The sequence below is a fragment of the Tursiops truncatus genome, chromosome 5 (genome assembly GCF_011762595.2).
Source record: "Tursiops truncatus isolate mTurTru1 chromosome 5, mTurTru1.mat.Y, whole genome shotgun sequence".
In the NCBI taxonomy this organism is placed as follows: Eukaryota; Metazoa; Chordata; class Mammalia; order Artiodactyla; family Delphinidae; genus Tursiops; species Tursiops truncatus.
In genome coordinates, this window is record NC_047038.1 from 27,069,819 (window position 1) to 27,096,221 (window position 26,403).

General features: G+C 39.8%; 1 protein-coding gene and 1 pseudogene across 18 annotated transcripts in view; both read right to left on the reverse strand.

Moving 5' to 3' along the window:
- Positions 1-26,403, reverse strand: part of ANK2 (ankyrin 2) — a 689,834-nt gene that overhangs the window by 176,248 nt on the left and 487,183 nt on the right. For all 18 annotated transcript variants that reach the window (XM_073804958.1, XM_073804947.1, XM_033856740.2 and 15 more), the window contains exon 3: positions 8-106. In XM_073804958.1, the coding sequence (XP_073661059.1) occupies positions 8-106 (99 nt within the window). The remainder of the gene's footprint in view (positions 1-7; positions 107-26,403) is intronic.
- Positions 5,152-6,587, reverse strand: LOC101325255 (RNA-binding protein 42 pseudogene; annotated as a pseudogene).

The window sequence follows — 26,403 nt, forward strand, 5'->3', positions numbered from 1 at the left end:
ACATTACCTTAGTGGCAGAATCCACAGCGGACCCTCTTCCCAGTAGCTCGTGAACCAGCCCCACATGGCCTTCCTTGGCAGCCAGATGGAGAGCGTTGAGTCCATTCTGAGAAGAGAAACAAACAAGGCCTCAGAAGTGGAGTAATGATGAGGCAGACAGTGGCTGATCTTATGCAAGTATATAACCCAGAAGATGGGCAGACTCTGATCCCCTCATTTTCTCTTTCTTTTTGCATTAGCTTGAAGCTATTAATTTCAGAGAGACTAATTTCCAGTGATTTTGATTCAGAGAGGCAAAGAGGTAAATATTCATTAGAAATGTGGATCTGCAACTTCAACAAACTTTCTTTTTAGACTAAGAAATATCTAAACACTTTTGCAATGAGGAAAGAAAAAGAGCAACTCTGTATCATTTGTTGTGCCAGCCAGAAATAAAATTCTGTAGTTTCTAGAACATAAAGAACTTTAAATAAATCTTACTTTTTAAACAAATGGGAGAGAAATGTCCTCTTCATAAAAAGTAATTAGTGTCATAGGACAAATTCTAAGGTAAAACAACTTTGTAAGGACAACATTGTACTTAAAAAAACATTTAGCACTATGTCACTAATTTGTCTTGAGGGTTTTTTTCAAAAATTTATCTTATAATCTATGATAGTACTGAAATACCTGGTTCCCATCTATCTAAATTCCTGAAAAATTCATTACTCACCATAGCATTGAAAAAACTCTTTGAAAATTTCACTAAATATGGTATCTACGTATATTATACTGACAAAGTTTGAAAGCAGATCTTGTCATACATGTAGGAAGAACCAAATACAAGTACAAATTGCTTCATGGCAAATTTCCTATTTGTGGTCATTGTATATCTTATACTTAATGATTTTCTTATGAAAAGTATTCAGGCTTTTATATGTGACTCAAAAATAAAGAAATATTTGCTTTTCTTCTTTGCAAAACATGGTCCTGGTTTGTCACCAACATTTAACTTTGAGTAGCTGACAAAGTTGTATTCAGTACTATTAATACATTCATGTCATGGTTTCCATATATTTACTGGCACAAAATGCTAAGAATTAAATTTATTATTATCATTTATTAAATTAAATTTTGAAATTTATGATTATGTATATTCCTAGAACATTTAACAAATGAATTGACAATATAATAAAAACTTGAAAAATATGAAGTTTTATGACCCCTGGATTCTACTTGTTTGCAAATGATGTTAATGGTGTTGACTGTACACAAATGATTCCGCAAAGAAAATTGTCACTCCCTTTACCAGACCAAGGAAAGCATTATATTTTAAAGTTGTTTTCTGAGTTAATTACTCAACACCCAGTCTCCTTGGCAACAGGAAGTATTTGATTTAAACAGAGGTAATCTATTTCACTAACAGTAAACTCATTCTAACAAATAAGGAAGGGAAAGCAGTATGTCCATTGGGTAGGAATTTTTTTTTTTTTTTGCGGTACGCGGGCCTCTCATTGTTGTGGCCTCTCCCGTTGCGGAGCACAGGCTCCAGATGCGCCATGGCTCAGCGGCCATGGCTCACGGGCCCAGCTGCTCCGTGGCATGTGGGATCCTCCTGGACCGGGGCACGAACCCGTGTCCCCTGCATCAGCAGGCAGACTCTCAACCACTGTGCCATCAGGGAAGCCCGGGTAGGAATTTTTAAGGAGCTAACTAAGCCTGATGATAGTTAAGAGCCTTTACCTTTCCCGATATCTTTTTTAATTTATATATTCTTCAGCATGACATTTATTGATTTTCCTACGTTGTTTACAGGAAGAAATCTTTTACTCTGTATCATGAGCCATTGCTTAAATGTTTTGGAGAGTGGATCCATTCTTTCAGTCTGTAAGAATCAAATGTTCCAATCCTTGGGAATTGTTGAAATAGCCTAGCAAACTAATATTTAAATAATTTTGCATTTTAAGATGTTTCTTTTTTTTAAAGATGTTTCTTGTAAGAAGTTGCCTTTCCTTTTCCTCAATTCCTACCCTAGACTGGCTTGAAAATGATCTCAACAGTGCATTCTGAATGTAACTTTCTATGAAATTTAAAATAGAAAGGTTTGAGAATTAAGACTTTTTAAAGGTGAAAATTTTTATTTGATTACACGAGTGACCAACTTTCTGAAGGTTAGAGCATTTGCGATACTCTTCTCAATCACCCATCTGGGAGATATTACTCCCGTCACTACAGCATCAGCTCAGCTGAAACCTTTAACTTGCTGTAGACCACACTTTTAGAACACTAAACTTACTATGTTCATGTTTCAATAAATATTGACAAAAACTTTTTTAAAAGTTAACAAAGGTAACAAGACACCATCTCAAATAGAATATAGTTGACACAATCTAAAAACTTATGAAGTTCAAATATATATTTAACTTAAAAAATTTCAGGAGACATTATTCTAAGGAGGACTCCAATGCCAAACTATTTCTCTTAGTTTACTTCATACTTTTCTTTTCATGAATACAAAATGTAGCCTACCTCATTTTCACACACACAAAAACACAAACAGAAAACATTTAAATCTGCAGAACAGGATAGAACATTTTCTCAATAATTGGCCAGGTTTCTTCTCAATTAATTACAAGGCTGGGATCTAAATTAAAAGAATTTTATGAGGACAAAGTACCTTTTTGGGGGGGGGGCACAAAGATCCTACTACAAATCACTGCAATATAGTTGCAATTTATTTAAAAAGTCATTAAGAATATGATTAAAATTTTTTATATGAGGGAATAGTTCAGAAACAAAATTGTCTATAATATGTAAATCGAATTCAGGATATACATATGTCTTCAAGATTTCTGTAACACTAATACTACCAAAACGAGAGTGATTATAAAGACACAGATGATAATAGGTGAAATTCTAATTATAAATGTTATAAATTCTTAAGCTGCCTTCTTTTAAAATACAGTCAAATTGGGACTGCTATCATATCGTTGAATTCATGTCCTTCAGCTGTAGGAAACAGAAGACAAGCAACTTTCTTCAAGCTAATGTTTTGGTTTTAGAATTTCTAACCCCAAATATATTTAATTAGCAATTGAATATGTTGGGTAATTGTTATCAGAAAAAGCAACTCAGCAGCAACTGGACTTAACACCAAAATGTTTGATCTTGTGAATATGAGCTAACATATAAATTAATCATGTTTAAAATGGAAAGTGATAAATAAACCTATTTAATAGTACAGCTCAGCTAACTCTTTGAGAATGTATTTTGTAGTTAACTCATTTGGGTGAGTCCCTCAGGTCATGCTTCTAAAAACCAAATTTCCCATAGGAGCTACACTAACGCTCTTTAGCTTTCCACACTCTATTACCAATACTAGCCCACATTCCAAAGGATGTTTTGTTGTTAGATATTTTTCACCTTGTTGGATGTGGGGTGGAAAGGAGGTAGACATGCAAAACTGGTCAGACTTTTTGTATTTGGGTTCAAATACAGGGCAGGGCTTAGTATTTTCCCGGTAATGCCTCCCACACATATGGTATTTGAGGCACATAGGTCCTTTTTTATATCAAAACAGAAGATACTGTCACTCTCTGCATTTATTAGGACACTCATGATGAGCTTACTGAGCTCTGGCTAAAAAGTGTTCTGAGGCAAACTCATATTTAACAGAAACATTAACTATTCATTCTCCTAGATTAATATCAGAGTAGACATTCAGTGAGATCACCAAAAAGCAACATACCTGGGGCATGTTATCTCTGTTCTCTACAGTAATGGCTTCACAGAATCATAAAATGTTACTACAAATTTGATTTTTACATAAGGCAGATACAAGCAATGTCCATTTGAGCAATATTTATGTCCTTGTGTCTATTTTTAGATGGGTTATCTTGATGAACTATTGTTGAGTTCAATAACAGGAAAAATTTTAGTAATAGGAAAAGCCACTATGCTTATTCTCACTAATCTTTAATTTAGGAAAATTGCATAATTCAATGTGTTTGTCTTTTTTCACAAGTTTACAGGAAACACAATAAATTCAGTATCCATTGGAATTAAGTAACACACGTCCTTATTCCTCTCATCTTTTTACTTGGTTTTGCTTTTGTCTTGTTTAGTTTCATTTTTAATAATATCAGAATTAACAGTATATGAGTGAGTGTGTATATATTGAATATATGTTGTGCCACCAATACTTCATGGCAAAAAAATTTGTCAGTGATTTTGTATCTCAAAACAGCACTATGCCAAGTGCTATTCTCACTTAGTTTTATGTATTCCCTACCTGATAGGATTTATAGACAGCAATTATACTTTGATAGACAGAGTTGCTGATTCTAATTAGCTACTCAGTGACTCAAAATACTGACCACCACTGTGAAAAAAACTCAGAAAATTTTAAATGATTCAAAAATCAAAAACAAAATTTTAAGAGAAAAATTCAAGAATTAATTAAATCTGAAAAATAGTAGGCTAAGCAGTGAGTTAATATCCTCAGTATGTTTGAGAATAAAAACATTGGTATTATAATTCTGTTGAAGCAAACCTGGAGGAAAATAACTAAATTCACAGTAAAAAGAATTTAGATGAGCACTGGAAGAACATCCTTACACTGAGTTAAAGAATACTGGAAATATTTCTTTTTAAGGTTTTAAAGTTTAAATATTTCTCATTTGTATGTGATTGACTGAATGTGGGGATTTTCTTCCTTTTTCTTTCTTCCGTTCCTTTTTATCTTTTAATCTTCTTCTACTACTACTTTTTTTTTTCTTTTTTGAGACAGTGTGGTCAACTGCAGGAATAACATGGTGATGGGAATGATAAGAAATGAAATCTTCTCCTTGCTCCACTACTAACCAGAAGTGTGAATTTGGGCAAATCACTTAACCTCTCTGTGGTCTAATGGTTTTATCTACAAATAATATTTATAATGATGACAATGAAAAACAATGATGATGATGGTAAAGAAATAAACATTCATGAGCACCTGTTATGTGCCCATCATTGCTTTAGCCTTTTTCGGGGGGTCAGGGCAGGGATGAACGTAAATTTATTGAAACTGGTTTTGGGGAGGATGGGTGAGTAGATAGTTATGGGTTTTCCAAAAAGAACTGTGTGTAGCAGCCAGCGCCCAGCCAAGAGGAAGCGGGTGCTCAGCCACAGACCCTATCTCAGTCCCAATTTCTTCTGCTTCTTGCACTCAAGGCCCAGTTTCCGGGCCTTCCACGTGCTCTTGCACAGTTTGGTGGGGCACGAGCCTACTTACTTTGCATTCATCTCAACACACAGAGCGCACATAGTTGCTGGGGTCCTTAAAGCTGAAGAAGCTATAGCCCATGATCTTGCCAGTGCACTTGTCGCAGATCCCCTTAGCCTTAAAGAAGCATGGGAAGGGGAAGGGGCTGAAGGTGAGTTCCAAGATGGCATCTCCATTTCATTGCCCAGATCCCCACAGAAGATTCGGAAACCATCTGCATCCCACTCCAGCAGGCTGGGGTCCTCCCAGCTGCTCCCAGCTGCCGGTGCAAATGCTGCATCAATTTCTCTGGCTTTCCTTTTCTCTTGTCCTCACCCAGGGACTCTGGGATCTAGAAGGGTCACAAGGCCAGGGCGAGGGGGCAGGGGCCAGGAGCTAAGGAGTGTGCGCTGGAGGCAATAAGCCTGGCACACTACTTCCAGCAGGAGGGGCAGGGGCTCAGGCAAATCCATGGTCAGGGCCAGTGGTAGGTGGCCAGGGCCCAAAGACCAGGACCAGCTGGGGTGCTTCCTGCCCTCACAGCCACCAGCACCCTAGCCTCCTCCAGCCCAGCTGCTGCCACCACCACTGCCTCTTCCTTCTCTTCCAGAATCAACCCCAGGCTGACGCCCAGCTCTCGGTATGCTGCTGGCTCTTCTAGGAGAGGCCTCAGAGCAGCCATGGAACCCAGGGAAGGGCTTCAGGACCCCAAGCCATTGGTGACAGCATTAGAGGTGGTCCGGGGGGTTGAGGGGGTCCAGGCAGAAAAGGGGGCCCACGAGGGCCTGGTGAGGGGGCAGCAGGGCCATGGGGTGAGGACTGCCTGCTGCAGAGTAAAGAGCAGAATGTGCTCTCTGTAGCACGTGGGGGACTAGTGCTGGATACAGGAGAGGAGCCCTCTGTGGTGGGTGCCACAGCTGTTCATGGCAGGAAGAGGGCTTCTCCAGCCTTTGGACTGTCCAGTTGAATCCAATCATGGGGGCCAAATGCGCCTGGAAAGGAGGTACACCACAAAGGGAGGGTCACCCACCATGGGAGGAACCACTGTGGCCACGGTGGCTGCCCAGGTCTGGAGAGTCTGTTGGACCTGCTAGTATGTTGGTTGCTATCATTGGGCAGGCACAGGAGCTGCTGGGAACTGCATCATTTCTACCATGGGGACTGTGGGCACTGGAGTACGGCAGGCATAGCAGTTGGGATTCTGGTTACCAGAGCCCTAAAACTTCCTGCTCAAACAGGGCCGTCTCTGCCTCTATCTCTTCCAAGCTTTCCTTGCTGCCCTTGCCCGGGTGCTGGCACCAGGGCCCAGGACCACAGGTACTCCTGCACCTGGGGATCGCAGGGCTGGCCCGCCACCTGCTATCATTACTGTGGCAGCATCCTGAATGGGGACCAACCAAAGCAGGCTACTACTGATAAGTCTTCGATATTGGCTTTATGTAAGTTAACGTGGATAAAAGAATATGAACTTGAGTCGTTTGAAACAATCAAGAAATATTCATTGAGCTGGTTTATTGTGAGCAAAATATTGATTGGGCTTACAGATCTGTGAGTCCCAGGCAAGATATCACTTTGATCTACAACTTTTGGAATAATTCTATTTCTATATAATATCATTAAAATGACTAAATATACCATGTAGTTTAAAAATAAGATCTTAAGGCTACTTTGAAACAACCATGTGCACATTAATCAACCTTAAAGGGCAGAGTTATCTTTTTTGTTTAGCACTTCTATTAAATTTTTATAAAGCAATATTATAACATTTTGTCTATAATCAAATTTTGCAATAAGCTCTATTCTCCATTTCTCTTGATGATTCTATGAGATATTTTGCCCATTGACTGCTTTTCTATGATCATAAAACTAGTGGATGAAACCCCAGGTAGAACCACTAAAAATTTTATGCCACCATTTGAGCATTGGTTACATTTCTGGCACATATGGACAATGTATAGACTAGTCCATTTTTAAAAGTTGAGGAACAGATTCAAGAAGATACAGCTAACCATACATGAAACTTAAATGCTTGCATCAAAATGCATTAAATTGTTTTGGATCTTAGGACAAATCTGTAATGAATATAAACTTATCAGTTAATCAACAAGCATTTGCTAGTTACCCACCAAGTACTTAGCTCTAGGTGCTAGGTTCTAAGGGAGGACCAGTGACATAGTTTCTGTCCCCAGAGAGCCCCCCAAATATTTATTATTAAACAATTGAAAATCACCTCTGCGCTAGCATATACTCATGCACGATTTTTTCAAACCTTTGGCTATTCTACTTCGCAAATCTTACACGTTGAATTAAGGGTCCTCCAGTCTGTCAGAAAAGTACAACTAACTTAATATATAACTTCCTTAATAACATTAAAATTTAAATATTTGAAAGGAGGCAATTGTAAATATGAGTTCTTGAAAATACTAAAGGAAAAAGATGGAGGGCAAATGGATATATCAATGGGAAAATAATGGAGAAGAGAAAGTGAAATTTGTTCCCTAACCTCCACCCCACCCCCACTCATAATGGGGCTCCTGTGTCAGAGACACCCTAAATGAGGAGCTCTTTTCAAGAGGAACTACATGCCCACATATAGAGATACAAATAATTATGAAATGCAGTTTACAGTTTCACTCTGCCATTACCATAAATGACACTGGTGAAAGGTATCATCTATATAATGGGAGGAAAAAATCAAACTCAAAATGAAAATGACCTGTTTACATATTCCCAATCCAATTGCCACTCAGTATACTCATCCATAATGTATCTGCACCTTTCCCGCCTCTTTCATGGTGGCTGCTCTAAACTAAGAGTACTCACTATGATGGAATTAAGAATGTATTTAGTTTTCATGAAGATGGGGAAAAGCAAACCACGTGTCATCTTTTGTCAGTTGAACTGATCTTACTGTGTCTTTGATGTCCAAAGATTTCTGATTTAATATATAAATCAAACTATGGATGACCCAAGAGGAAACTTGTTTTACTAGTGAGTTATTCTCAAATCCTAGAGGCTTTCTTTTTAATTCCAAAATGATGAATATTTAATGAGGATTTGCTAAGTCTTCATCAATTAAAAAATATTTACAATGTGGCTTGAAATTTGGTGGCTCATTGGTCATTTCATAGGGAAAAAGCTTAGAATAAGACTGCTTCAAAGATACGACTTTATATAGTCTATTTCTAGATCTCCATTTCAACCATAGTGGAAGCCCATCTAGCGCTCCTGGATGGTAGCTCCCTTTTTGGCACTGGTCTTTTCCCCTGTCTAACCCCATCAAATGTTTCAATCATACAATCCCCCAAATATGGAGAATGACATTAAATATGATGGTGAGTTAGCCTGGGAGAAGAAAGAGTTATGAAAATTCTTCAAAATCTTACTAGGACCAAGAAGGATGAAAGATTATGAGAGCTGAGAAATAAATACTTAACGAATGAAAGAGAAGCTTAATGACATGGATATCATTATTATATTTTATATTTTACATATATTATTATATTTTATAGATGAAGATACTAAAATTCTCAGAAGCCAAGTGATTTGCCTCAAAGATCCTTACCGCCAAGAAGAGGAAGAGCAAAAATTCAAACTTAGATCTGATTTCCAAACTCATGCTTTCAAAAAAGCTAAAATAATTAAGCTCCACACCAGTGTTTCAAACTGTAGGTCATCATGCACAAGTACATCCTAAAATCTGTTTAATGGATTGCCAATCAGTGTATTTCAAAACATGAAGTAGAGCAAAGAAAAATAGAGTGCACTGTGGGTGGCAAGTGTTGATTTTGTTTCGGAGGGGTTTTTTTGGTGTAACTTTACATACACATACATGTGTACACACGTCTGCATGTGCGTGTGCATGTGGTGTGCTCCTGTGTGTGTGTGTGTGTGCATGTGCACACATGCTTCTCTAGATTACAAAAAAAAAAAACTAAGGAAGTTTAGGCAAGACCCAAGACATGAGGGCATCTTGGGGAAACAAGATGTTGTTTCAGACCAAATAAGTAAAAAAGCTAATGCTTACAAAGGGCACTCTAAGAGAGGAATGGTTTTTATGATATGCTTATTTGAATTTTATGAAATCAGTAATTTTCATTTTAGATGAGTGCTGTGATGCAAATAAGATGAATAACGTTGGGACAAACAAGGATTCTTCCTTTTGAAAATACTAGCAGAATCATGGTTAAACCACATCTGGAGTTCCAAGAGGGAGTGTGGAATAGTGGAGAACACACATGTTAGAGTTCCTATTCTGTCTCTCCATTACTAGCAATATAATTTAGTTTCTTCACTAGTAAAAGGGCAAGTTTCCATTCTGCCTTCTATAGATAGTTAGTTAAAAGAGAATATAGAGGGGCGCCTTCAAGATGCTGGAGGAGTAAGATGTGGAGATCACTTTCCTCCCCACAAATACATCAGAAATACATCTACATGTGGAACAACTCCTACACAACACCTACTGAACGCTGGCAGAAGACCTCAGACTTCCCAAAAGGCAAGAAACTCCCCACATACTGGGGTAGGGCAAAAGAAAAAAGGAAAAATAGACATTAAACAATAGGGATGAGACCTGAACCTCTGGGAGGGAGCTGTAAAGGAGGAAAGGTTTCCACACACTAGGAAGGCCCTTCGCGGGTGGAGACTGCGGGTGGCGGAGGTGGTGAACTTCGGACATGAAGGAGAGCGCAGCAATAGGGGTGCAGAGGGCAAAGCGGAGAGATTCATGGACAGTGCCGACCAGCACTCCCCAGCCCGAGAGGCTTGTCTGCTCACCCACCGGGGTGGGCAGGGGCTGGGAGCTGAGGCTCGGGCTTCGGTGGAATCCCAGGGAGAGGACTGGGGTTGGCTGCATGAACCAGCTGGAAGGGGGCTACTGCGCCACAGCTAGCCGGGAGGGAGTCCAGGAAAAAGTCTGGACGTGCTGAAGAGGCAAGAGACCATTGTTTCAGGGTGCACGAGGAGAGGGGATTCAGAGCACCGCCTAAACGAGCTCTAGAGACGGGCGCGAGCCACAGCTATCAGTGCGAACACAAGAGACAGGCAGGCATGAGATGCTAAGGCTGCTGCTGCAGCCACCAAGAAGCCTGTGTGCAAGCAGAGGTCACTATCCACACCTCCCCTCCCAGGAGCCGGTGCAGCCCGCCACTGCCAGGGTCCCGTGATCCAGGGACAACTTCCCTGGGAGTACACACGGCGCGCCTCAGGCTGCTGCAACGTCACGCAGGCCTTTGCCACCGCAGGCTCACCCCGCATCTGTACCCCTCCCTCCCCACGGCCTAAGTGAGCCAGAGCCCCTGAATCAGCCACTCATTTAACCCTGTCCTGTCTGGGCGGGAACAGATGCCCTCAGGCGACCTACATGCAGAGGCGAGGCCAAATCCAAACCTGAACCCCAGGAGCTGTGTGAACAAAGAGAGAAAGGGAAATCTCTCCCAGCAGCCTCAGGAGCAGCATATTAGATCTCCACAATCAACTTGATGTACCCTGCATCTGTGGAATACCTGAATAGATAATAAGTCATCCCAAAATTGAGGCAGTGGACGTTGGGAGCAACTTTAGACTTCAGGTTTGCTTTCTGCATCTAGTTTGTTTCTCGTTTTATGTTTATCTTAGTTTAGTATTTAGAGCTTGTTATGACTGGTAGATTTATTGATTTGGTTGCTCTCTTCCTTTTTTAATTTTACATATATATATATATATTTTTTTTTTTTTCCTTTTTCTCTCTTTCTGAGTGTGCATGTGCATGCTTCTTTGGGTGATTTTGTCTGCATAGCTTTGCTTTTGCCATTTGTCCTAGGGTTCTGACTGTCTGTTTTTTTGTTTTTTTGTTTTTAGTATAGTTTTTAGAGCTTGTTATCATTGGTGGATTTGTTTTCTGGTTTGGTTGCTCTCTTCTTTCTTTCTCTCTCTCTTTTTTTTATTACTTTTTATTTTTAATAATTTTTTTCTATTTTAATATTTTCTTTCACTTTTCTTTCTTTCTTCCTCCCTCCCTCCTCCCTCCCTCCCTTTCTTCTTCTCCCTTTTGGTGCACTGGCCAGGTGTCAGGCCTGAGCCTCTGACGCGGGAAAGCCGAGTTCAGGACATTGGTCCACCAGAGACCTCCCAGCCCAACGTAATATCAAATGGCGAAAGCTCTCCCAGAGACCTCCATCTCAATGCTAAGACCCAGCTCCACTCAACGACCAGCAAGCTACAGTGCTGGATACCCTAAGCTGAACAACTAGCAAGACATGAACACAAACTCACCCATTAGCAGAGAGGTTGCCTAGAATCATAATAACTTCACAAACACCCCAAAACACACCACTTGACGTGGTCCTACCAACCAGCAAGATAAGATCCAGTCTCATCCACCAGAACACAGGCACCAGTCCCCTCCACCAGGAAGCCTACACAACCCACTGAACCAATCTTACCCACTGGGAGCAGACACCAAAAGTAACAGGAACTATGAACCTGCAGCCTGTGAAAAGGAGACACCCAAACAAATTAAGTTAAGCAAAATGAGAAGACAGGGAAATACACAGCAGATGAAGGAGCAAGGTAAAAACTCACCAGGCCAAACAAATGAAGAGGAAATAGGCAGTCTACCTGAAAACGAATTCAAAGTAATGATAGTAAAGATGATCCAAAATCTTGGAAACAGAATGGAGAAAATTCAAGAAACATTTAACAAGGACCTAGAAGAACTAAAAAGCAAACAAACAATGATGAACAACCAAATAAATGAAATTAAAAATTCTCTAGAAGGAATCAATACCAGAATAACTGAGGCAGAAGAATGGATAAATGACCTGGAAGATAAAACAGTGGAAATAACTACCACAGAGCAGACTAAAGAAAAAAGAATGAAAAGAATTGAGGACAATCTCAGAGACCTCTGGGACAACATTAAATGCACCAACATTCGAATTATACGGGTCCCAGAAGAAAAAGAGAAAAAAAAAGGGACTGAGTAAATATTCGAAAAGATGATAGTTGAAAACTTCCCTAATATGGGTAAGGAAATAGTCAATCAAGTCCAGGAAGTGCAGAGAGTCCCATAAAGGATAAATCAAAGGAGAAACTTGCCAAGACACATATTAATCAAACTACCAAATACTAAATACAAAGAAAAAATATTAAAAGCAGCAAAGGAAAAGTAACAACATACAAGGGAATCCCCATAAGGTTAACAACTGATCTTTCACCAGAAACTCTGCAAGCTAGAAGGGAGTGGCAGCACATATTTAAAGTGATGAAAGGGAAAAACCTACAACCAAGATTACTCTACCCAGCAAGGATCTCATTCAGATTTGATGGAGAAATTAAAACCTTTTACAGACAAGCAAAAACTAAGAGAATTCAGCACCACCATACCAGCTCTACAACAAATGCTAAAGGAACTTGTCTAGGCAGGAAATATAAGAGAAGGAAAAAGATTTGCAATAACAAACCCAAAACAGTTAAGAAAATGGTAATAGGAACATACATATCAATAACTACCTTATATGTAAATGGATTAAATGCTCCAACCAAAAGATATAGACTGGCTGAATGGATACTAAAACCCTTACATATGCTGTCTACAACAGACTCACTTCAGATGTAGGGACACATACAGACTGAAAGGGAGGGGGTGGAAAAAGATATTCCATATGAATGGAAATCAAAAGAAAGCCGGAGTAGCAATTCTCATGTCAGACAAAATAGACTTTAAAATAAAGTCTATTACAAGAGACAAAGAAGGACACTACATAATGATCAAGGGATCGATCCAAGAAGAAGATAAAAATTGTAAATATTTATGCACCCAACATAGGAGCACCTCAATACATAAGGCAAATGCCAACAGCCATAAAAGGAGAAATTGACAGTAACACAATCATAGTAGGGGACTTTAACACCTCACTTTCACAGATCATCCAAAATGAAAATAAATAAGGAAACATAAGCTTTAAATGATACATTAAATAAGATGGACTTAATTGATATTTATAGGACATTCTGGCCAAAAACAACAGAATACACTTTCTTCTCAAGTGCTCATGGAACATTCTCCAGGATAGATCATATCTTGGGTCACAAATCAAGCCTTGGTAAATTTAAGAAAATTGAAATCATATCAAGTATCTTTTCTGACCACAACGTTATGAGACTAGATATCAATTACAGGAAAAAATCTGTAAAAATTACGAACACATGGAGGCTAAACAATACACTATTAAATAACAATGAGATCACTGAAGAAATCAAAAAGGAAATCAAAAAATACCCAGAAGCACATGACAATGAAAACACGACAACCCAAAACCTATGGGACACAGCAAAAGCAGTTCTAAGAGGGACGTTTATAGCAATACAATCCTACCTCAAGAAACAAGAAACATCTTAAATAAACAACTTAAGCTTACACCTGAAGCAAATAGAGAAAGAAGAACAAAAAACCCCAAAGTTAGCAGAAGGAAAGAAATCATAAAGATCAGATCCGAAATAAATGAAAAAGAAATGAAGGAAATGGTAGCAAAGATCAATAAAACTAAAAGTTGGTTCTTTGAGAAGATAAACAAAATTGAAAAACCATTAGGCAGACTCATCAAGAAAAAAATGAAGACTCAAATCAGTAGATTTAGAAAAGAAAAAGGAGAAGTAACAACTGACACTGCAGAAATACAAAGGATCATGAGAATTTACTACAAGCAACTATATGCCAATAAAATGGACAACCTGGAAGAAATGGACAAATTTTTAGAAAAGCACAACCTTCTGAGACTGAACCAGGAAAAAATAGAAAATATGAACAGACCACTCACAAGCACTGAATTTGAAACTGTGATTAAATATCTTCCAACAAACAAAAGCCCAGGACCAGATGGCTTCACAGGCAAATTCAATCAAACATTTAGAGAAGAGCTAACAACTATCCTTCTCAAACTCTTCCAAAATATAGCAGAGGGAGGAATACTCCCAAACTCATTCTATGAGGCCACCATCACCCTGATACCAAAAGATGCAACAAAAAAAAGAAAACAATAGGGCTTCCCTGGTGGCGCAGTGGTTGAGAGTCCGCCTGCCGATGCAGGGGACACGGGTTCATGCCCCGGTCTGGGAAGATCCCACATGTCGTGGAGTGGCTGGGCCCGTGAGCCATGGCCACTAAGCCTGCACGTCCAGAGCCTGTGCTCCACAACGGGAGAGGCCACAACAGTGAGAGGCCCACGTACCACAAAAAAAAAAAAAAAAAAGAAAACAATAGGCCAATATGACTGATGAACAGAGATGCAAAATCCTCAACAAAATACTAGCAAACAGAATCCAAGAGCACATTAAAAGGATCATACACCATGATCAAGTGGGGTTTACCCCAGAAGTGCAAGGATTCTTCAATATATGCAAACTAATCAATGTGATAAACCATATTAACAAATTGAAGGAAGAAAACCACATGATCATCTCAATAGATGCAGAAAAAGCTTTTGACAAAATTCAACACCCATTTATGATAAAAACCCTCCAGAAAGTAGGCATAGAGGGAACTTACCTCAACACAATAAAGGCCATATATGACAAACCCACAGCCAACATCATTCTCAATGGTGAAAAACTGAAACCATTTCCACTAAGATCAGGAACAAGAAAAGGTTGCCTATTCTAACCACTATTATTCAATATCGTTTTGGAAGTTTTAGTCACAGCAATCAGAGAAGAAGAAAAAGAAATAAAGGGAATCCAAATCGGAAAAGAAGAAATAAAATTGTCTCTATTTGCAGATGACACGATACTATATATAGAGAATCCTAAAAATGCTACCAGAAAACTACTAGAGCTAATCAATGAATTTGGTAAAGCAGCAGGATACAAAATTAATTCACAGAAATCTTGCATTCCTATAAACTAATGATGAAAAATCTGAAAGAGAAATTAAGGAAACACTCCCATTTACCATTGCAACAAAAAGAATAAAATACCTAGGAATAAACCTACCTAAGTGCACAAAAGACCTGTATGCAGAAAACTATAAGACACTGATGAAAGAAATTAAAGATGATGCAAACGGATGGAGAGATATACCATTTTCTTGGATTGGAAGAATCAACTTTGTGAAAATGACTGTACTACCCAAAGCAATCTACAGATTTGGTGCCATCCCTATCAAACTACCAATGCCATTTTTCACGGAACTAGGACAAAACATTTCACAATACGTATGGAAACATAAAAGACCCCAAATAGCCAAGGCAATCTTGAGAAAGAAAAACAAAGCTGGAGGAATCAGGCTCCCAGACTTCAGACTACACTATAAAGCTACAGTAATCAAGACAGTGTGGTACTGGCACAAAAACAGAAATATAGATCAGTGGAACAGGATAGAAAACCCAGAGATAAACCCACACACATATGGTCACCTTATATTTGATAAAGGAGGCAAGAATATACAATGGAGAAAAGACAGCCTCTTCAATAAGTGGTGCTGGGAAAACTGGACAGCTACATTTAAAAGAATGAAATTAGAACACTCCCTAACACCATACGCAAAAATAAACTCAAAATGGATTAAAGACCTAAATGTAAGGCCAGACACTATAAAAGTCTTAGAGGAAAACATAGGCAGAACACTACGACATAAATCACAGTGAGATCCTTTTTGACCTACCTCCTAGAGAAATGGAAATAAAAACAAGAATAAACAAGTGGGACCTAATGAAACTTAAAAGCTTTTTTGCACAGCAAAGGAAACCATAAACAAGATGAAAAGACAACCCTCAGAATGGGAGAAAATATTTGCAAACGAAGCAACTGACAAAGGATTAATCTCCAAAATATACAGCAGCTCATGCAGCTCAATATCAAAAAAACAAACAACCCAATCCAAAAATGGGCAGAAGTCCTAAATAGACATTTCTCCAAAGAAGATATACAGATTGCCAACAAATACATGAAACGATGCTCAACATCACTAATCATTAGAGAAATGAAAATCAAAACTACAATGAGGTATCACCTCACACTGGTCAGAATGGCCATCATCAAAAAATCTACAAACAATAAATGCTGGAGAGAGTGTGGAGTAAAGGGAACTCTGCTGCACCGTTGGTGGGAATGTAAATTGGTGCAACCACTATGGACAACAGTATGGAGGTTCCTGAGAAAACTAAAAACAGAACTACCATACGACCCAGCAATCCCACTACTGGGCATATACCCTGAGAAAACCATAATTCAAAAAGAGTCATGTACCACAATGTTCACTGCAGCTCTATTTACAATAGCCAGGACATGGAACCAACCTAAGTGTCCATTGACAGATGAATGGATAAAGAAGATGTGGCACATATATGCAGTGGAATATTACTCAGCCATAAAATGGAATTAAATTGAGTTATTTGTAGTGAGGTGGATGGACCTAGAGACTATCATACAGAGTGAAGTACGTCAGAAACAGAAAACAAACACCATATGCTAACACTTATATATGGAATAAAAAAAAAAACAAAAAACCAATGGTTCTGATGAACCTAGGGGCAGGACAGGAATAAATACTCAGACAGAGAGAATGGACCTGCGGACACAGGAAGGAAGAAGGGTAAGCTGGGATGAAGTGAGAGAGTGGCATGGACATATATACACTACCAAATGTAAAACAGATAGCTAGTGCAAAGCAGCCGCATAGCACAGGGGGATCAGCTTGGTGCTTTGTGTCCACCTAGAGGGGTGGGTTAGGGAGGGTGGGAGGGAGATGCAAGAGGGATGAGATATGGGGGTGTATGTATATGTATAGCTGATTCACACTATTCATATGTACAGCAGAAACTAACACACCTTTGTAAAGCAATTATACTCCAATAAAGATGTTAAAAATAAATAAAAATATGAATAAAATAAAATGGCAAAAATGCAAAAAACCAAGAATATAAAGTAATGTATGTCATTGTAAAGCAATTATACTCCAATAAAGATGTAAAAAATATATATAAATAAAGTAATGTATGTTTATGTTATTTGGACTCTTACAAATGTAAGATATTATGATTTCCTGGTTAGATGCAGAAAGTAATAAATTCACACATATTCCTAACTCTTTCTGTTTTCTATCACAGAGATCTGGATAAAGATGATGAGCTGAATTGAGTGTTTTTTCTTTCATGGAAGGGGCCACAAGCAGATGGCAGTCTGAAGTCAGAAGTCCACGTTGAGTTTCACTGGGCTAAAATCATGGTGTCAGCAGGGCTGCATTCCTTCCAGAGGTTCTAGGGTAGAACAGTTCTTTTTGCCTTTTCCAGCTTCTAGAGGCCACCTGCATTCCTTGGCTTGTGGCCTCTTCCTCCATGGTTAAAGCCCACAGAGGAGCATGTATAAATCACTCTTGAATTGAGTATTTTGGGTCTAACATATAAATGCTTACTTGGGCTGGGAAAATTATTAAGTTAGACAGAAATGATTATTTTTAAATGTATTTTGAATTCTAATGAAACCTAAAAAGCAGATGGGAACCTGGTCTCTTAGTAGTCATCCTGTCAAAAATTCAAAGAGCTGTTATTTCACTACTGAGTTTTAACTCTCCTAAGTTAAATGTCATTTTCATGTGGTCTCATTTCTCTGGTTAATTTTATGAGAAATGATATATAAATTACTTCTTTAGTATTTGACTTAACATGTATTAAAGCAAGACATCTGACTTAACATGAAGCTCAAAGACAGAAAATTATTTGAGCTACTTATTATAATAGTCATGGTTTAAAGAGATTTAGACATTAAAAGTCAGCAGCAAATTATTTAAATAAAACCTAAAACTTATTACAGTTTATTCTCATGTGTCAGGCTTAGATCTAAGCTTTTAATTGCATTAACTCATTTAACCCTGAATTGAACATTATGAGTTATGAACTGCCTGGTGATTCTAGCTCAGAAAGTATACTCTTAACCCCTACCATTAAAACAACAAAAAAAAACCTGTGGGCTCTGCATTATAATTCTATTTCGCTTTCTTTAGACCTCAATTTCTCATTAACTCTTAGTTGATATTTTTTAGAATAAAAATATCTTAGCCTCTGATAATAAGTCAGTAGTTAAGGAGAAAAACTATTTCCTTTAGGCCTCTAGACTTACAATCTCTAAGAGTGTCAAAATTAGAAAGGAATTCTATAATGAATTCTAGACCGTTATAGTATCATGTCCATGCCAAGCTTAGTTAGTTTTAATTTAACTTAAAAATGGAGGAAAGGGGTTATGTTTGGTTGATCCCATAAGTTACTTACGGTAGTAAAATTCTTTGGTTCTTAAATGACAAGTAATGAGAGTATAATTTCCAGAAGATTTAAAGAAAATATCGGGCTTCCCTGGTGGCTCAGTGGTTGAGAGTCCGCCTGCTAATGCAGGCGATGTGGGTTCGTGTTCCGGTCCGGGAAGATCCCGCGTGCCGCGGAGCGGCTGGGCCTGTGAGCCATGGCCGCTGGGCCTGCGCGTCCGGAGCCTGTGCTCCGCAGCGGGAGAGGCCACAACAGTGAGACGCCGCGAACCGCAAAAAAATAAAAAATAAAAAAATAATAGAAATTATCTACTAGACGAAGTCTCATCTTTGTATATTTATCACTGACTCATTTAATATTTCAATCAATTCATCTTAAAAGAGGGCATTAAAAACATGGATCTTCTTCTGACATAGAATTTATCAAGGTTGGCAAGCAGGGGAAGGAATGTATATCAGAATTAACCAGTAACTTTTTTTTAAATGAAACGAGAAAACTTCTCTAGTGGGGCAGCCTGAAGTGGATGTGCCTCCAGGGGCCAAGGGTGAGATTGAAGTGAGAGAGTGAAAGAGCAGCAGGACCTCAAAAGGAAGGAAGCAAAACAGGAGCGTGCAACCTAAAAAGGTTCCGCACAGCTCATTCTCGTATGTGCTGTGTCCGCCTACTTCTAGTGAGACACAAGAATGTTGTCCACCATATTAAACTCAGATAAAAACATGGCACAGAGTTTCAAATTAATGTAAACTAGAGAAAGCTTAAATTCAATAATTAATAATAACTGAATATCAATTATTCACCTAAACTTTTTTGTACATGTATTATATGTCAAGCATTGTGCGAGGAACCAAGTTTACATTTCCAGGTACCCATAAAAAAATCTAGTAATGTTATTAGATAATTAATAATTAATAATATCCCCCTTTTTTACAATTTTAATTAAAAATAAGCCAAATTTGGCTTGCTGGGCTCTAAAAGAATATGGGAAGAGTGAGGAGGGAGCCATCAAACAAGAAAACTTAGCTTATGGGAGTCTTCCAAGTACCACACCATCACTCTGCTTTCCATCATAATATTGGGTTGGCCAAAAAGTTCATTCAGGTTTTTCCAGACGATGTTATGGAAAAAACTTTTTGGCCAACCCAATAAAATGATTCCTGCAAATTGCATTCAGTATCAATTTCAGGTTTGTCTGCGATACACAAGCCAGCTTAGTCACTTTATCCTCTGAACAATCACAAAATTTGGTTCTTTTCACAACTGATTGAATTTTGTGTCCTGTTTATCTTCCCAACAAGGCTTCTTATGAACAAAAGTCAAATCTATTCACCTTTGTAACCTCTACGCCTAATATAGTACCTAGCACAAGGCGAAGGATACTGCAGTAATATTCTTACAACGAATGAGCTAATGAATAGTATGTCTCGTGCAGAGGTAAGCAGGATTTTGTTTAATTCATCCAGTCACTGTGCATTCTATCAGGAAATGTGGTCAGTGCACAGACAAGTCAGGTACAACTACGTCCACCTCTAGCCTTTGGAAACACAATCAGGAAAAGTGCACTCTCTGAGGCTGAAGCTGGTTAATATTAATGTGTATAAGAGCAAATTAGACCGTGAGAGAAGGATTTAATCTAAAGTGGCTTTTCGGGCTTCCGTGGTGGCGCAGTGGTTGAGAGTCCGCCTGCCGCTGCGGGGGACGCGGGTTCGTGCCCCGGTCTGGGAAGATCCCACATGCCGCGGAGCGGCTGGGCCCGTGAGCCATGGCCGCTGAGCCTGCGCGTCCGGAGCCTGTGCTCCGCAACGGGAGAGGCCACGACAGTGAGAGGCCCACGTACCGCAAAAAAAACAAAAAAGATAAAGTGGCTTTTCTCAGCCTGGAATCCTTGGATGTGCTCTTAAGGATCTCAGAATTCTCTGAGAATTTTTTTAATCTGATATTTACATTTAAGTGCCAATCTTAAAAAAATTAATAGACATATATGCTAGATCATCTGGGTAAATCACATTTTAATTAAATATCATCTAGTAATTTCTTGTTCTTGTGTTCTTGATTGATTCCAAGGGATCATTTAAAGGAACATGAATCTTAATGCAGGATTTCTGAAACTGAAGCATACAGATGTATTCTCAGGGCTCCCCCCAAAATCTCCTTCTCTAAGTAGGAGAAATACTACCTCAAGAGATAGTCTGTAAACATAACCTGATGAAACTTGGGTCTTTCCATTTGGAAAGCAGAATAGATGCTTGAGGAAGGAAGACTAGAACCTTCCTAAGTATTAGAAGCTTTACTATTTCCCACAGAATTACAAGTTGTCTGAAAGCAATAATGACAATTTTGATTAAGTTGGAAGGAATAAACTTGTTAGAACTTATCCAGAATTTGTCCATCCAGCTACTCTATCTTGAGTGAAATCATCCATTGTGGCCAGCCCAACTTTTTTAACTTCTCTCCGACTGCAACTGTCACAGCCATAATTTGGCCTCCTGAATGAGTGTGTGCAACACAGTGGGTTTTCTCACGTATCATTTGAGCCCAAAGTAGTTTCCCTTTAAGGTAGAGAAGTATGTTGCGAAGATTACATACATGAAGTATGTAACACAGTGATGAGCATGTAGTAGGCATGCAGTAAAGAAACTATTATTTGATATCATAGGTATTATTACTTCTCATTTCACAAATGGATTATTTGACTCAGAATAATTTAAGTGATTGGCTCAATGTCTGTGTTTATTCAATTATTCATTTATCAAATATTAATTGGAAATCTACTGTGTACCAATCCTGGGTCTTATTCCTTGCAGCAAAGTGCCCTTTTCACTAAACACTGAAGCTTAAATACTAGTTTATAAATCATTCATTGTGACCTGGTTCATATAAGCTAGTAGCCGTATTTAGACTGGTATACTTCATGGGCCTTTCTTTTTAAACCCCTTAATTTTCCTGTGTTGTTGATGTTCCAAGTTCCCAGTTTGTGGAGTTTGCCTTCCTTTCTGTGTATTGCTAAATTGTTAGCTGTGAACGCAAATGGTTAATAAGAATCTAATGTCTTCTTTAGAGACACAGAAATCTCACTAAAAGGAGTCATTAAAAAGGGCTGTAGGATTCCCTGGTGGCGCAGTGATTGAGAGTTCGCCTGCCAATGCAGGGGACACGGGTTCGCGCCCCGGTCCGGGGGGATCCCACATGCCGCGGAGCGGCGGGGCCCGTGAGCCATGGCCGCTGGGCCTGCACGTCCGGAGCCTGTGCTCCGCAACGGGAGAGGCCACAACAGTGAGAGGCCCGCGTACCGCAAAAAAAAAAAAGGGCTGTAGAGACCGTCTCCAGTTTGAGGTCTGAATTAATAATTTCAAGGGAACTTGAATAACAGATCTCTTGATATAACTTCTGGTGGTTGCTTTAGGTGAGAAAATATATTCTCACCTCCCTGGTAAATTGCTTCTTTCTCATGCTACTTCCCTCCTCTGCCTCCCATGGGCACTATTGTTGTCTTCCCTCATTCCTTAAGGGAAATATCACATCACAGGTTCTCCGATAAACTTCTTTCCCAAGGGCAGTGGCATGCTTCTCTCACCCCCGCAGTGAGTCTGCATACCCACTCAGGTGCAGGGTTTAATTTCAGATTGTCCTCTCTGCCCCCTCTACCCTGCGCAAAGAAGTTTTCTTCTTTTTATTGATGGTAGCTTTTTCTTTTTTTTTTTTTTTTGGGTGGTGGTAGCTAGGGGAATGAGGGTGTGGGGAGAGCCAGGGATGACCTCTTCCAAGGTGTGCCCTCATGAGCTTTTGTTCATCTGCATCTTAGACTCTTTCATTTTACCCTGAAGACCTTTCATTTCTGCGGGAAGAGGCTGAAAAGAAACTGAGTAAAGGACTAAAATCAGTTGCCTACATCAGGTTATACGCACGTACATATACAGGCTCATCAAGAGACATGTAGCCCCTGATCATGTCCATCTCAACAGACAAGCACTTTTTCATATGGAGCTGCTGAATTCTCTTCTCTTTTTCTGAATCTAAAGAAGGTATCATGTGAAAACAAGGTTTCCTTTTTTTCCTTCCTCCTTATTCCAGAAGAGAGAAGGCCTTGAAAAGACTAGAGATCCTAGGATTTGGGGTTACACCTTTATAATCATCAAAACACATACACATACACACGAAAGGATAAGGAGAAATCTATGAGGGTAGGGAGGGATGGGAGAGGCTTGGGAAACTTCTATAGAAGAAAGGAAAAAGACTGTTTAGAGTAAGTGATCAGCAAACAAAGAGACGGTTAGACTATGAATGGTCAAAATCTCGGTTACTGCAAAGGGGCTGTTTGATTTTTAATGGCACAAAGAAAATAACCAAGCAGAAAAATGACTAAGCGAAAATGGCCTCTACCTCTTACCTCACACACCACCTGTGTTTGGTTGTAGTGCGTATCTGAAGAGCTGTATTGAATAGGTGTTTGGATCAAGATCTTCCCTCTGTTGACCCTCCACAGCAGAAATCAAGGTGAGACTCCATAACTCTATGGGCTCCTGGCTAGACTCCCTGCTGCCTCTTATCTTGCTCCAGACAACTCTCACAATCTCACCATCACCACCTGGTTGGGACCATATGGACTACACTTATTACACCCTGTATCCCTCTTTGTGCCAGTCACCACGTGAATCCTCATCCCTCCAAATGCAACCCCTGTATGCCTTGCTATCCCCTTTTCTAACGATGTCTCTGATCACTTCCCATGTCCTGAAATTCTTACACAATGGCCTCTAGAAGACATGAATGTGGTTATTAGCAGCATCTGTGTCTTAAATCTTTTCTCTGAGCATTCCTTTTAACCTTTCTGTTCTAAATGAAACCCGAAGCTACTGCTTCCCTGAAGTCTGCTCAAGTGATAATATTTATCCCCTACACCCCAATTAACCACTGGACTCAGTGGAGCTATGCTAATGCTCCTTGCTCTTCAAAACGATTTTTTCCTCATCCTTTTACATAAACCTCCAGAAGCCACCAGCCTGTATGTTTTAGATCCCATCCTCATCTCTTGAAGATTTTAGCTTCTAGTTCATTGCCACCTTTTCCAACATATATGAAGGTGGTTTTCCCAGAACTCTACACATTCAGGTTCCTGACTTTTCCACCAATAATTTTTCTTCTCTCTACCTCATCTACTCTTTCCACGGTCATTTCCAGTGATATAATCTTCCTCCAGGATTTCAACTTCGAGCACCCGAGCCGTTAACTTCCATTTACCCTCCTGCCAATCTACTGACCCAAATCAAACAATCCTTCAGCCCCTGACACCTAGAGTCTGTTCACCTTCTCACTGTGTCCATTTCTTTCCTCATTCAGCCTAAATTCCATGCATAATCTTTATAATCATTTTAGTCATTCCCTTGTATGCATCCGCAGTTGGCTTGCCCTTCTCTGGCTGTACTATACATGCTTAGCTCAACCACAGTCTCTGCAACTGATCCCATGTCTGAATGTGGCTGCAGAGATACACATACGTGCTCGCTTGTCATAATCCTTAAGTGGGCCCTTAACACTGCCTGGCAATCATACTCTGTTACCCTTAATCACTCTCTCTCCCACTCTCCTAGATGATTATTTCATATCTTCTGTCTCCTCAATCTCCAACACCTCCTCTCCCATCTTAGCTCTCTGCTGATGACATTCATATTTCACTAAAAACTAGAAGCAATTAAAAGAGAATTTCCATTCCACATCCAGCTCCCAGCACCACACCCACACTACTTCTTGGTCTTTTATCCCTAAACCCTTCTTTTTCCTGAACTATCCATGTTCTTAGCAAAGGCCGACTCCCCCACTTGCGCACCAGGTCCCATCCCCTCTCACCTACCCTAGGACACCATCCAGCAAGTCTACCCTCTCTCTCATGCATCACTGATTTTTCCCTCTTCTGCTTTTTTCCATTAATAAAACAAAAATGCTATGATTTATCTCATATTTTTTAAAAAGCCTCTCTTAATCCTACCTCCTCTTCCAGCTGCGTCCCCTGTTCTCTCCTTCCCGTTACAGAAAGAGACCTTCCAGTAGTATCTGGTCTGCTCATTACCAACTGAATCAACTCCAGTCAGGCTTTCACCCCACCAGGCAACTGAAAATGCCTTTAACAAGTCATTAGCTACCACCACTTCACTACAGCATTTGTTCTGTTCCTCAGCTTATTTGATCAACAGCATTTTATAGGGTTGATCATTTCCTCCACCTGAAAATAACTCCTTCACTTGGCTTCCGGGACACTGCACTCCAGGGTTTCTTGCCACTTCTCTGGGCAACTCTTCCCCATTCCCCTTGCTGGTTCCTCCTCATCTTCCTGACCTCTAAGAGATGGAGGGTCCCAAGGCTCAGTCCTTGGACCTCTTCAATTTTTCATAAATTTTTCACTCACTGTTTTGGCAACCTTGTCCAGTTTCCTGGTTTTACATAACATCTATAACACTGAATGCTCCAAATAATAGATCTCTGGCCAAACTCTCTTCTCTGAACGCCAGACGCATCTATCCAACTACATGCTCAATATCTTGGATATCAACTAGACAAATCAAATTTAACATGTTCTCAAGTGACCTTCTGATTATTCCCTCAAACCTGCTCAAACCACAGTCTTTCCCATCTCAGTTAATGAAACGTTAGCCCACATTCGTCTTGCGACCCCAGCCTTCATCTCTGACTCCTCCTTTTTCCACTCGGCAATCATTCACTGTTACACTTAATCACGCTCTCCCACTCTCCTAGACGATTACTTCACACCTTCTCTCTCCTCTCGGGTAATGAATCTTCCACCCTCATTATTCTCTTTGCGACCCCAGCCTTCATCCCTGACTCCTCTCTTTTGCTCTTAGACTACATGAAATCCATCAACAAAACCTATCAGCTCTATCTTCAAAATATATCCAGAATCCAACCACTTCCCACCATCTCTCCTGCCTGCTTACCTAGAACACCTCATCTCTCACTGAAAGTATGACAAAAAGTGTAATACTCCTTTGTAAAGTGTAATACTCCTTTGTAAAGTGTTAATACTCCTTTGTCTTGGTAAAGTATTTCAAAAGTGTTCCCTCCTTCTGCCCTTGCTCCCTTTCAGTCTAAGGGTGACTATTCAAACTTAAGTCAGCTTATGTCCCTTCTCTGCTAATCACTTCTCTTCTCTTGGAATTAAAGCCAAAGTTCTTAAAATAGCCTACATGCTCTCTGGTGCTGCCTTGGGCTCTCCCCGACCTCCTACTTCTCTTCCCCTCCCTCGTTTTACTCCAGCTACATTGGCTTCAAACACGCCAGGCATGCTCCCTCCTTGGGGTTTTCTCCCCGTCAAGCCTTCTTCTAAGATATACTCCCTCCAAACAGTGCAGGGCTTCCTTGTTCAATTCCTTCAGGTCTTCCTCTGACCATCCGACCTCAAGTAACATGCTGCTCCCCTTCCCCTCCCTCTCCTCTCCCCCTACTATATTTTTCTCCCTGTCATTTACTTCCATCTCTCTTTCCAGATATTTCAGTTTTTTCCTTAGAGACTGTCTCTCTCAGGTTGTAGATTATAAGCTGTATGAGGGCAGGGTTCTGCCTCTCTCTTCATGGCACCTAGGACAGTGCCTGCCACATAGTAAACACACAATACATGCTTGAATAAACAGATAAGCAAATGGTAAGCCTGAGTTCAGACTGGCCGAAAGACTGCTATGATGATAAAATTTGAGATGACTTAAGGAGGTTTGAGTGGCTGCCTGGGAGTTATGTTTTAAAATCCACATCTTTTAGTCATAGAAAAAGAGCATTCAAGAGAATTCTTAGAATATAAATTGTTCTGTTCAATCTAAATCACATTAGCAGAGTACTTAAGAAGACGAGTTGGGATTTCCCTGGTGGTGCAGCACTTAAGAATCTGCCTGCCAATGCAGGGGACATGGGTTCAATCCCTGGTCTGGGAAGATCTCACATGCCATGGAG